Source organism: Neltuma alba, unplaced genomic scaffold (genome assembly GCF_004799145.2).
Source record: "Neltuma alba isolate B1F8T4 unplaced genomic scaffold, ASM479914v2 tig00001552_pilon, whole genome shotgun sequence".
Lineage (NCBI taxonomy): Eukaryota > Viridiplantae > Streptophyta > Magnoliopsida > Fabales > Fabaceae > Neltuma > Neltuma alba.
Window position 1 is genome coordinate 67,077 of NW_021632508.1, and position 13,532 is coordinate 80,608.

The 13,532-nt window shown below is 34.3% G+C and overlaps 1 protein-coding gene across 7 annotated transcripts; it reads right to left on the reverse strand.

The window, feature by feature from the left end:
* Positions 1-567: 567 nt before the first annotated feature.
* LOC114758875 (MADS-box transcription factor 23) lies at positions 568-11,836 on the reverse strand. Of its 7 annotated transcripts, none has more exons than XM_028947985.1 (9): positions 11,756-11,836; positions 11,266-11,490; positions 5,971-6,049; positions 3,451-3,503; positions 2,689-2,788; positions 2,576-2,617; positions 2,408-2,491; positions 2,005-2,180; positions 568-1,928 (listed from the first exon to the last, which is right to left on the reverse strand). In XM_028947985.1, exons 2-9 carry the CDS (start codon positions 11,445-11,447, stop codon positions 1,850-1,852), a joined length of 795 nt encoding a protein of 264 aa, XP_028803818.1. In that variant the 5' UTR covers positions 11,448-11,490; positions 11,756-11,836; the 3' UTR covers positions 568-1,849. The 7 variants fall into 7 exon arrangements, with proteins under 7 accessions (XP_028803818.1, XP_028803825.1, XP_028803806.1 ...); XM_028947992.1 differs by having other exon boundaries at positions 2,026-2,180; positions 3,451-3,512; XM_028947973.1 differs by having other exon boundaries at positions 3,451-3,512.
* Between the last annotated feature and the right edge of the window lie 1,696 nt (positions 11,837-13,532).

Genomic DNA, 13,532 nt, shown 5'->3' on the forward strand with positions numbered 1-13,532 from the left:
GTGCACAATGTAGAGGAGGAACTTCAAACAAATGTTTAGAAAGCTGCAAAGAAGCAGGAATGGAGTGAGGCAATTCAAGAAAAGTTAAGGGTCGTTCGGAAGAATCAAATATGGGAAGTTGTTGATCTTCCATCTGGAAAGACTACAAAAGGGCTTGAATCGGTATTCATGGAAAAAAAAAAAAAAAATTCTTGGTGGAAGTATCAATTGTCATAAACCAAGGTTGGTGGCTAAGGGTTTCAGACAAACCCATAGCATCATAGACTGTGAACTTCTGTGGTGAGGTTTAACACCATCAAACTTCTACTCTCTATGTTATCTGGCTTCGAGTAGCTATTACAACAACTAGTTGTTAATAACACTTAATGGCAATCTCAAGGAAGATTTTTACATGAAAATCCCACTGGGCTTGGAGGTTGAAGTATATGGCAATAAGTTATGCAAACTTAAGAAGTGTATATATGTACTCAAACACTCCTAGGATGTGTTTTTTTATAAATGTTGTCAAGATGATCATACTCTATTTGTCATATGTGGTTCAAATGAAAAACTAGCCATTCTAGTTGTATTTGTAGATGATACATGAGACAAGTAATGAGATTGGCAAACTGATACGAAATCTTGGAGCAGAGTTACACATTAAAAGCCTTGGCCAAATGAGGTATTTTCTGGGGATGGGGCATCGTACAAAATAAAGATGACGCATCTTGGAGAAAGCACATCATACATCTCCTTAAAGAGATTGAGGTCGTGTAAACTAGTTGACACATTAGAATAGGTCAGACTCCAGAAGGAAAGCCGATTGGTATGCATCAAGGGCTTGCAGGACGTCTAATTCATGACTAATAGAAGATCCAGTACTTGGTACTTGACAGTTGGGGGAGAAATTTAGTGCCATGGAGAAGCCAAAAAAAGAAGATAGAAACACCATTGATGTAGAATTGTGACCATTAGCACTTTGCAATTGCATATGTGAAGGAATACGGATGATGAGACTTCTCTAGGAATGGAGGCTAGTTGTGGAACTGCCACTGGTAGTGTTATGTATGTGACAGGGCCATCATCAGAATAACCAAAAATCTTGTACATCATGTTATAACAAGGCATGTGGAAATAGGTTGCCCTTTTATTGAGGAGAAGATCAACTCTGGTTTAATTGTATGTTGCTACCAGTGCCCAAGTTGCTGATCTGATGACTAACACTATTGCTCATGTTAAGTTTGAAGAATTGAGATAACAAGCAAGGAATGATAAACACATACTCTCCAGCCTGAGGGGCAGTGCTGAAAATAGTGACTGATTTAGTTATTATTTATTGTTTTACTGTTTATATTGTGTTATTATTCTTCTTTAGTTCTTATCATCCTTTATCACAGGGATATCCAAAGAAAAGAGAGAATTAATATTTAGTTATATTTTATTTTCAGCTCAAGGGATCTGATCAATATGCTATGATCAAAACCCTTCTTATAAAATGCACCAAGAATTTTCTGATCAATAAGAGACGTAATAAAATGTGAATCCCCTTTATTCCACCATCTGAATACTTGTCTTTCCTACTGTGATAGCTTGTTAAAGGTTTACACAATGGCTACTAATCTGAATTCCATCCAATTTATCACAGAAGATATAGAAATTGTAACAGAAGGCACATTATCCCCCCCCCCCCCCAAAAAAAAAAAAAAAAAAGGAAACAGAACCCACATTTGATGGTATCATTACTGCATGAAATTTACACAGGCAGGCGGTATGTTAGATGCTTAATTGTAACTACCATGCTTCATGATAGAACATCTCATACCAGTTGTTGAAGATTTGAACTATGAGTAGCAGTACTTTGCTTTCGTTGTCAGGGCCTGGTTGTTGACAGCTTGTTGTCAGACAACCAACCTTGATTGTTGACTGGCTTCGGCTTATGCAGCTGTAATCTGATACAGAAAATAGGTGATTAGCATGTGCAATTGTGAGAGGTGAAATTGGATGGACTCAAGCTGCATGTTCTATATTATCTGTTTGAGTGAGTACCCCAGTTTCATGGTTTTGGTCGGTGGTTCGTTGTGCTGAGACTGTGGCTGGCTTAGCTGGAGGCTGATTGGTGCATGTAAATCATACCCGTTGCTTATAGGGTATGAAGGATTGGATGTCCCATTTTCTTCGTTCATGCTTTGTGCTTCATAAACCTATGATTTAAAAATTCTATTCAGGCTTCTGAAGAAGAAATGAAACTCTTACCTTTTAAATGAACAACACTGGCCTAATACACTAACAAAACCTGATTGATGTGGTTCTCGTGAGTGCATGCTTGTTGATCATACATGCATTTCCTCTTGAGACATGCGTGTATATAATATGAAAAGATGTACAACAGTTCTTATCGTTATATCTGATATAATTCTTGATCAGATACCTTCTTTCTCAGTTCTGCATTTTCTTTTTGGATGATGTCTATCTTTTTGTAAAGTTGTACATTTTCTTCATGAACGAGATTTCCCTGCAATATCAGTAGAAGTTACTCAGAACCTGCAGAGAGGCCTTAGTTGGAACTTTGAAGGAACAATGGAAAATATCTAGAAACCTTTTGGTGTAGTTCTTTAATCTCGTCATTTAAAATTTGATCCTGCAGGGAAATGAATGTTCATGTGAGAGTCATGCTTAAAATAGATTTTGATTTGAATTGAGCTCTCATACCTTCCTCATGCGGACACCCTTCAAACTCATCTCTAGTTGGTTTTCCAGATTTTGTAGTTCTTTAATTCCCAAACCAGAAAGTTCTTCGCCCATCAGTTGCCTGCATTTGGCAAAAGAAAGTTATCAAAAGCTTTCCGGATTGTGATTGAGGGTGTTTGAAGGCTTAGAAATTATAGAAATTTCATGCATAGTTCTATTATTACTTCTGCAGTTGTGGTGTTGGAGCTCCACATTGGATATCTACAAGTAATTGTTATGTGTTTATGTGGCTTAGTTCGTCTTCCTTGCCAGCCAGTTTTTGAATGTGGATTTTCCATGCTTCCATAGGTGCTGGAGCTGCTGCATTTGTAATTTGTTATGGATGAGGAGGGACTAGACCTCCTGAGACCAAAGTTTGTTTCTAGTCTAAGCATGTAGCTTTTTAGGAGAATAGGTAAAAAAAAATTTATTTTTTTTTTTTGGGTACGTAGTAATGGTACATTTGAGGATAATTGCAAATTTTCAGTGAAAGAGGCATTCATCGGCTGATCCAAAGATTAGTCTTTTGGTTGCTTTCTTCTTGGAGTTCATTGTATTGCTCGAATGCCACAATGTGTATTTTCCTATTCTCATGTGACTATATTTTCTTTTTTTCTTTGTTCCTAAGTTCAGCTTTTAATGGCCGCTAAATCACTTTCATCACCTATCTAATAGATCATTTTATTATTAATTTTTTCTTGGCTTCTAATACAATCATGTGACAGTTGGGTGTTAAGCCTTTACCTGTGATAATCTTGCAAGTACTGTAGTTGTTGCCTCAGGCTTGCTACTTCTCTCTGCCAAAGCTAGCAAATACAGATGATCACATTAGATCATATGAAAATTAACAATTTTTAATTTAATTTCTAGTAGTGCGAAGAATTGTAAACTAGGAAGCTCCAATTCTAGCACTTGGCTAAGAACTTGTGTGATGCAGGGCTAAATTTCTTCATTAGATAGTGATGCAATTGATCACTCTGATCCATGTAGTTTCATTTAATGTTCATTTTCTCGGACATGTGTATCCTTCCTGCCTCCCCCACCACACGCGGGGGTGGGGCCCCCAGCAAATAAATAAATAAAAGTTGGCCCTAAGTACCCCGTGGAGCGCAATAGGATGATTGTTGGCAACCTTTGCATTCCCATGATTTAGGGCTGCACAATTTCAAAGGAGGATTCCACATTGGTGGAGTTGACACAATAGAACAGGTTCTTAGTATGTTAATATCCTTAAATTAGTATGTTGGATAATTTGGTGCACCAGGTTGAAAGATTCATCCTAAGTCGACCTCCTAATGAATGAGGAGTTTTTCTTAGGGTTAACCGGAAGGCTTAGTGCCTGACAGATATGGACTATTATGGGCTGGGCCCAGGTCCACTGAATTTGTCTAATCTATACAGTAAAATCCCAAACAGCCCCCCCCCCAAAAAGAAATTAAAAAAACTGCATTTCTGGGGAAGAATAGAAGAAAGGTTATAGCAGTTAACATTTTGTTTTAACTAATACTATTTTTAATTTTTATTTTGGTCTTAAATATAAAATTTCAATCTATTTTGTCTCTCATTTTTTTTTAATTTTTTTGAGAGTCTTTTTAATTATAATAATGGTAGTTTTAACCAAAACATTTGATTAATAAGAATATTTGAAGAAAAATAATATTTATTTATTATAAATAACTAATTTATATATTTTTTAATTTATTCAAATTAGTCAACTAGCTGATGACCGGATGTAGTATGTCTAAGACGCTTAATTATGCAGTGCAAGTATTGTTACTTTTCAATGTGAGGTATGCTGGATATCCAAATATACAAGAAATTCTTATCCCTCAAACAAACACATACCTTCCAAGCCATCGCTGTCATCCATCGTGTGACTTTTAGCGACCTTGCCGTGTCCGACAGTTGGGGTATGGATTTATTGCTGATTATAGAATATCAATTATAGGAAATCAAGTCCCAAAGTTCTCAAACTAGTGTCCCGCTCAGTTTTGAGCATCAAAATTGTGTGTCTGTGTCTGTGTCTGTGTGTGATCCAGACGTGCAAAATATTCAATGAAGCAAAAGGCAATGCCTTGTTTCGCTTTTAAAGCTATTCAAAGCAACATGGAATTGGAGCTTGATTCCTATTGGAAACCAGACTCATCGAACATGAGGCGAGAGGCCCTATCAATGATGAGCTTTTCAACTTGCCACTTCCTTCAATCATTCGTTGGAGCACTTCCCTCAAGAAGGTGGCATTATCCATTCTAGAATTTGCTCTGTTTACCTTAGATCTACCCAAAAATTTCTGGAGGGATTCTATTTTAAATGCCATGGATACTATCAATTATCAATAGAATAAATCTTGGGCCTGGCAAACTCAAGGCACTCAAGCCATAATTTCATTCCGTGAATTTCATTTGCCTCCTGGTCACTACCCTATTCATGTGCTAGACATGGAAAGGAGAAATGGAAAAACAAAATGAGAAAGAAATGTTATGATGAGCAGCTCACATCTGAAGCACAGGACAAGAATTCCGAACAAAATCCAAGAAGCACTGAATTGCTATAAATGCAGAGAATCAATCATGCAGGAGATGAGGAAATAGTGAGATAAGACCTAATGGTTTATTCTTGAAGGAAGAAGAATAGTGAGATATGAGGTAATGCTTCTCCAGGGTAGATTTCCCATCATGTCCAAGGAATGATAGTCAAGGAAATCCAAGTAGGGAATATTGATTGAAGATGAAAGGATTGCTCAAGAAAAATGATAAGGTCTCTTTATTGGTTAAAGCAATTTCCAAGGAATTGGTTTGATAAATTCTATAAAATATGGGTCTCATTCAACGTATGATTGCATGAAAGGTATAGGGCTTGGTTCAAGAAAGAGGAGCATGAAGGATGTTGTCTTTTGAAATACAAGACCAGTTGAACGTAAGAGCCTCCTTCAGCTTTGTCTCCAAATGCCAATTTTCTTTTCCCTTTTGTTCTCTAAATTGTTCACATTGTAAACATTCCTCTTCCTTTACCCAAAAAAAAAACACTTAAATTGTCTCCATTGTAATAAAATTTTCCAGAATGCGTGGGGGATACACCATACACTCATGCATGCTTCTATTGCCAATTACACATTATTCGTATATGAACTATTGGATTAAAGATCGTTACAACATCAATCCTTATACATAAAGTGCTTAAATGATAATTCACTTGTACGTTCTCTTAAACCATACAGGTAAGCTAGCTTGATGATATAGAAGAGTGGCGCATGAGTTGCGTTACCTTGACTTCTGAAGCAGGATTCATAAGCATCAGATGTTCCTCCTTAAGCTTGTTGTATCGCTCAATAGCAGATTTCATGCTGCAACCAACAGATATGAGATGTATATCAACTTCAATTAATATGCCAATTCTACCTTATAGTCAAAGCACATTGACATCATGCAGCATTGTTTACAAATTTTATTAATAGAGAAGAGTTTGATTGATTCTCAATTTTATCTAACATCAAGTTTAATCAACAGATATGATTAAAATTTTCTTCTTCAGCTGAATATGGAGGGCATAAGACAATGGAGGGTTTTCGTTCCCATAGCCTAGCAATTCAAAGTTTCTCTTTAAACTTGTCAAGGGCATGCTCTTCCTAAATGCATCACTATGTTCAACAAAGTTGACCACCCATTAAAGAAACAGCCCTTGAGGATTCAGGGATATTCAGAGTCCTCCATCAGTTCCCTATTAAACTCTTGTATTATAGCCATCCGTGTCCTATTAAACTCCTGTCATTTTCTTTGTTTCCTCATTATTCTGTTCCCACCAACTATGGCCACGGTGTCTGCTGACCTCAAAGATGATGGGATGTATTCTTTGAAAGACATACATTCTTTTTATCCTAAAATGTAACTCGCTTTTAATTATTTTACACAAATTAAAGAAAGTGATTAAAACTAGTATAAATTATCAAAAATTATCACTACTTTCTAGTATTGTCCTCCAATTGAAATCAACCTACGTGAATTATCTATAATTTCTTTCTTATACCATCGCTATCTACAAGACAAGAAATATGGGCAATATGGGCATTTGTGGCGAAAAAGTTAATGCTATTGATTTTCTACAAAGTAACTTATATTTAAACCATTAAAACCTTCTACTATGTGATTGAAGTACATGATTTGTCAACAATTTTCACTCAACCTTACATTACTCCTGCTTGCATTCATTAACATCAACGCATCATCTGCAGCAACATCAATCCCATGATCCACCCCTCCCCACTTTAAGCAAAGTTAAACCTCATCGTTCCTCAACATCACTACTTCCCAAGTATCTCCTTTAAAATCTCCCATGTTTTCTCATGCTTCAGATGAAGAAATGCTTCATGAGCCATGATCAAAATGCATTTTTGTCACTTCACATATTCTCAAAACTTGTAATTTTTTTTTTTGTAGCTTTTCTTTCCTCAAAGCAGCAACCTATGAATGTCAGCATCAGATTATTATGATCTGATCCCATAGGCCCTAAGTCAACAGAACTTCACTATAATGAATTTCTGCATGATTTGACCGTGCTTGTGAGATCTTTGACCAATCTAATTACAAGCACACATGTGAATATCAGTTACGTCAACGCAAATTTACAGAATAATTAGAATTTGAAATACAAATTCATGAAATGATCATCATCATTTCACCACTCCAGACAGAGGTAGATAAATCTTACTTAAAAGTCCACGTGTGTATATCAGTACTCACAAAGGTTTGTGTTTCTCTTTATTTTGACGTGTACTTTTGTCAGGCAAAATCTCAATCTTGATTAATACGCAAGAAAATGAAAATATCAATATTTCAATTAAACTATAAGTTTTACATTCATCATTGACATGAAATTCACATGTTTTTTGTAACCAAAGAAAATTTCTCATTTCATCATGGATCAATACACGATTTTGATATTTTTTATTTTTAGAAGGCCAAAACTCAAAAGACTGATCATTATCATGTTGGAAGAACTATTCTTATTTAGTCTATTGATAATACTTGAATTTTTCTTTGTTATTATTACCATACACCAAGCGTGCGTCAATGCAATATGTAAAATGAAGTTTGAAATGAAATTCAAGGTCTTTTGATTCTTTAATATATGTAAATCTGTGTTGAGGCGCGAGCAGATGAGCCATGACATCCATTTGATTTTTTGTGTGTGAGAAAGTGAGCAGCATTACTTATCTTTTACAAAATAATAAAATTATTTTCTCTAAGAAAACAGAGAAAATAATAATTTTTCAATATTAAAGATCGTTCAGTTCATTATTTAATTAGTTGCGATATTCATTCAATTTAATTAGAAACTTTTTCATATATATATATATATATATATATATCTTGAAAATGATACATCGTCATCACACACACACACGGCAGCTTGCACACAATACTTAATATTTATTTTCTGTAAATTTTTCGACCATGGAATTTATTTATTTTTGTAAATTACCCTATGACTAAAACGTAAAAGAGTATTTGTTACAATATGCATTATATAGTTACTTCAAAATCAAATTGTTGGTGTCAATTTAAAAGAAAATATCAATTTTGAACACAATAATCAATCCAGTTTAAGACGAAGTATACAAATAGACTTGACTATATCTTTTCATCTTAAAAGTCAGATGACATCACTACTATATAAAAGTATAGTTGTGGTGCTTATTTCTGTTTAATTTTAACTTTGTAGAATTTTAGCATCTAGAAAACACGAGGTACAACTTGCTTTTTATTTTTAAAAAATAAATAAGTTGCAGCGTTTTGTTGTCAAAGCACTACAGCTTACAATTTTGAGCATTCTCAATCAAATTTGTGAGGAACTACACTCAACACCATATCTCTTGCTAACTACAAATATTCTTTTATTAAAAATAATCTTGTTCGAGATACCATTAGACACTAAATGTGAGCATCTCTCCATCTAAGGCTCGAATTTTGGTTCGTCACATTGTGAGATATTAGTCCCTTCTGCTAGACCTGACCTCTTGGTAACTCAACACTATCTGTGTACCTGTCACTTTCTACTCTCTCACACACTTGATCCCAACAATCTCCATGCACATGTGAATGATCATAATATAGTCAAACAGCTATGCTCCCCTTTTGGTTATTGACCACCCACTTCTTATCATTGATCCTTTTGATATAATTAAGTGTGTATATCTCTATCTCCAAGTATGTCTAACCACTAGGCATGCATGAACATAAGCTCAGCTCATTTGAGTAGTCATTGCATGCTAAATACTTAAAATTTAGGTATTGTCGAGTTCTAAATGAAAATAGTTTCTTTTTGTAACATGGTGCTCCTTTGGTTCTAAATCTATGATCTATTTTGTAGTGTAAATTATACTATAAAATGAGTCTTATATTTAGGATCGGATGAGTATTTTAATCTAAAATTTTATTGAAAGGACATTGAATCTCTTTTCTACTTCACTCAACCACTTTTAGTTGTTAAACCGTGCATTTATTCTAATATTTCTATTGAGGTTCAAGGAAGATTCAAATATTAAGGATATTCACTAGACCTCTGCCCAACATTCTTTATCTAATATTCTTTATCAGTCAAAAAATTGATTTAGAAAAAAATTAAAAAGGTTGAAACTAATTATTAATATATATAGTTGATATTCCCCAACTCTAATTTTCAAATAATATTGGATAACTTCATACTATATCAAACAGAGATCGTAAGATGATAGGGGGAGTAGGATGTGATTTTTTGAATATGATGTTTGTCTTCATGTCAGAAAACAATACAAAAACTATTGTCACATAGTATTGTATGATGCGACTAGAATTTCTATTAAAAGTAATGTTTGAACTTTTATAATTAAAGAAGCAAGCATTAACGGCTTGAAGCAACATCACAAGACCTTTCATTTATAAAAGGAGCTTACATGCAACTAGTTAAAAGTAATGTTTGAATTCTGTCATCTAATACAATGACAGTGATGGTTAAATTAAACTTAACCGCTACTAAAGATTAGCGGTAGTTTTGCACTTAACCATCATGATAATCATACTAGGAGTAACTCCTCAAGTCTTGGGGCTCCTATATATAGCACCAATAGCAGCAATTACTCTCAGCTACCACTTTAGTACTATAGCAGCAGTTAGGTGTTTAACTGTCACTAAAGTTGTTAAGGGGCCTGTTTGAAATAACTTATAAGTAGCTTTTCAATCATGATTTATAGAATACGAAATAAATATGTTAGAAGAATTTTGTCTCGACTTACGTAAAATGTGCTTATTAGTGATTTTAATTATAATGGCAAACAGGGCCTAAAGTGTTTTAACAACAATTTGGCTGTAGTTGCTATCAAAAGACGTCCTACATATTTCGCGCCGGCTTTGTTAAAGCTTATTAACAGCAATTTACTGTAATTAATTAATTGCTGCTAAAACAAGTGTTTTTCTAGTTTTAGGTCCTTCGGTGTTGTAGTATATGATCGATTGAGAAAAATAACTAATCTCTTATATCTCTTGATTTCTATCGGCACTGTGCTTCATGGGCATGCATGTGTTGTCATGATAAATGATTTGGGTGAAGGAGATCAATATTGTGTATTATTCAACGGAATTTAATTCTGGTGCAACTTTCACAAATTCAAGAATATGTGTATGTATTAATCATCACCAATAATAAAGCTAAAAACTATGCGTCCCCTTTGATGTCAAAAAGAAGAAAAGAACTAAGAAAGTATATGCCTATAATAATTAAGGTATTAGTTTTCTGACCACTCAAAAAGAGGTATATTAGCCAGTTTTCTGACACTGATGGCCCTTTGTAGCTTTTATAACTTTATATGAATGCTAGGCTAAAAAGAACAAGAGTTACTGTGCAGCTGATCAGTCACGTCCAAAACCAAAAAGATTGCTTGAAGTGAGATGATGATTTTCATTTATGAAATAGGTCGGTTTCAGCAGTAGTTTAAGGTTTCTCTTTCTAGTACGATCGCTAAAAGAATATCAAAGGAAGCAAAAGGTATCTCTAGATGTTCGTGCTCAAGTTTTAATCTACGAAGCCTTAAATATTTTTCAATACGCATGCGTGTTTAGTTCAGTTCAGCCATATACGAATAACTTCCGACATCACAAAGCATATTACTTTTGAAGCTGAATGATGATAATAGATATATATATCTGTATATATATTGAACGATGAGAAGCCCAGTAACTAGGCACACACATATATGAACCCTAAATTAATTTACTATAGATTCTAAATTTTCATAACTCGAAGCTGTTTTAAAATAGATGTTTCCACTTAAACTTACTGTTGACACCTAAATAAAAGGATGAAGAAGGTGAGAACAAGGTCTCTCTCTATCTATCTCTATCTCTCTCTCTCTAGATATATATTATAATACTAATAATAATAATTGAAGCAAAACAAGGCAAAGAAAAAAGGAAGAAATAAACAAGAAAAAGTGGAGGCATATGTAAAGATCAAAAGCGAAAAAACAGAGAGAGAATCTGGAAATGAGGTTTGGTAGGAACAAAAGGATAGTGTGGAAAATGAAATTACCTGGTACTTGCAAAGTCATAAAGCTTGCCGGTGCTGGAGAAGACAATCAATCCAACTTCGGCATCACAAAGAACTGATAGCTCTCTGGCTTTCTTCAGCAATCCATTTCTTCTCTTTGAGAAAGTCACTTGCCTGCTCGTCGAATTCTCGATCCTTCGAATCGCAATCTTCCCTCTTCCCATGATATGTGTGTGTATATAGATCTCCTTCCTCCTAGGGTTTGACCTGCCAGATCACCACCAAAAACCACCTCTCAATTCCCACAAATATGAAATACCCGTCGGAAAATAGAGCCGATCGGCCATCTCTTCGGAGTTTGGAGAAGATTGATATGAAATTTGAATAATACTCAAAAAGATGAATGAAGGTGATGAACTACCGGAAATTGCACAGTTCAGTGAAGGGGGGGAGAGAGAGAGAGAAGCTGGAGAAGAAACAAAAGGTAGAAGAAGAAGAAGAAGAAGAAGAAGATGTTCCTAAAGAACCAAACCTTGTTATATGATGCGGATTTCTGATTTCTATACTTTATATGGAAAGTTAAGGCTGGTTTTAGTGCAAAGCTTACAACTAACTACCCTCTTCTTTGGGCAAAACCTTGAAGCGGTTTTGCGGAGAACCAAAACCACTTTTCATTTTAAGAGAGTCTCGGTCTAGTCCACGCGCCCCATCATCGATTTGTGTACATGTCACAGAAGACAGAGCTCAGAGGAGCACAGACCAGTATAACAAAATCAGAGAAGATTCCTGGGACACGTTTCGCTCAGAGCTTAGCGCGTTGAGGAGAGTGAATAACTGCGAGTCCGGAAACCTGATTCCTCGGAGGGTTTCCTAGTTTAGGAATCGTGGGGACAGTACTGTGACGTATGGCAGAGTGACACGTAAGCATCGAAAATCGAGGGGCGCATGTACTTTTCCGCCTTTGAGTCTCCGGAAAAGTGGCGAAATGGCCATTGACTCTCAGTACTTTCCATTAATGACAATTGTGTCCAATGCAAGTATGTAAGGTTTTGGAGAATGAGCGTCAGACGCTGATAAGGGAATATAATCACAAGATCTCTTAACAAATTAAGTAAACAGCATAGATATGTTGCCATTTTTCATATCAAAATTTATCATTGCATATAACTTATTTATAATAAGATATTTTATGATTATTTTTTTTTCCTAAAATCATATAGTAATTCTCCTGAAAAATTTTGTATATAATCCATTTGGTTTCTAAGGGAATCTCATATATATTCATGCGGGTTGATAAGGGAGGAAGAAAAAAGATACTACCTCTGGTCATAATTATAAGAGCTATTTGACTAATTTGAAGATATTAAAGAAAAAAGTTAAGTTAGTCATTTATAATAAATAGGTATTTTTTTTCTAAAATATTCTTACTAATCAAATATATTAGCTAGAATTATTATTGTTAGAATGACGACCTTCGAAAAAAATACATAAATATAATAGACAAAATGAATTGGGATCTTATATTTAAAACTAAAATAAAAATCAAACATGGTCTTATATTAAGGACTAGAGGTAGTAATTTTACTTTGTCTTGTTTGGTTTAGAAGGAGAAGGGGAGGAAAAATGATTTTATATAGACAACTATATCCTCATTCTATTTAATTAAGTTTGTTTTCGTACTGTTATATAAATGTTTAACTAATAAACTATAATTATAGATATTTTTTAAATATATAAAATTTTAATTGTATATGCTGGCAAAGATTATAATTATATAATTATCTACTTGCTCTATTTCGATTCTAAATTCATTCCCTCTGTGAAATCAACTTATCATTATACCACCTCCGATTCTTGATATAAGAGTTCATTTGAATTTTATTTTAATCCTAAATATAAGATCCTAATCTATTTTGTTTTTCATATTTATTTATTTTTTTCAAAGCAATCATCATAATAATAATAGTTTTAGTCAATACACTTTATTAGTAAGGATATTTTAGAAAAAAATATTTATTTATTACAAATAATCTACATAACTAATTTTTATATTAACAACAGGAGATAATATGTGACTATTATGGACATCTTCTTGCTTTGTAAGATCCTAGGGAGGCACCACGGGGGGGAAGAAGACAAGTGAATGGCTATTAATGTGCTTCCTTATTTCGTCAGCTTTTTAAAAATAGAAATATGCAATTATTCAGCCGCCATTAGAAAAGGCTCCCAAAAAGTAACCTCTTGGTGATGGCTGAAAAATGAATCATGACATTTTTCTCGTGTAGTTAGGTATGTAAAGCTAAAGAATC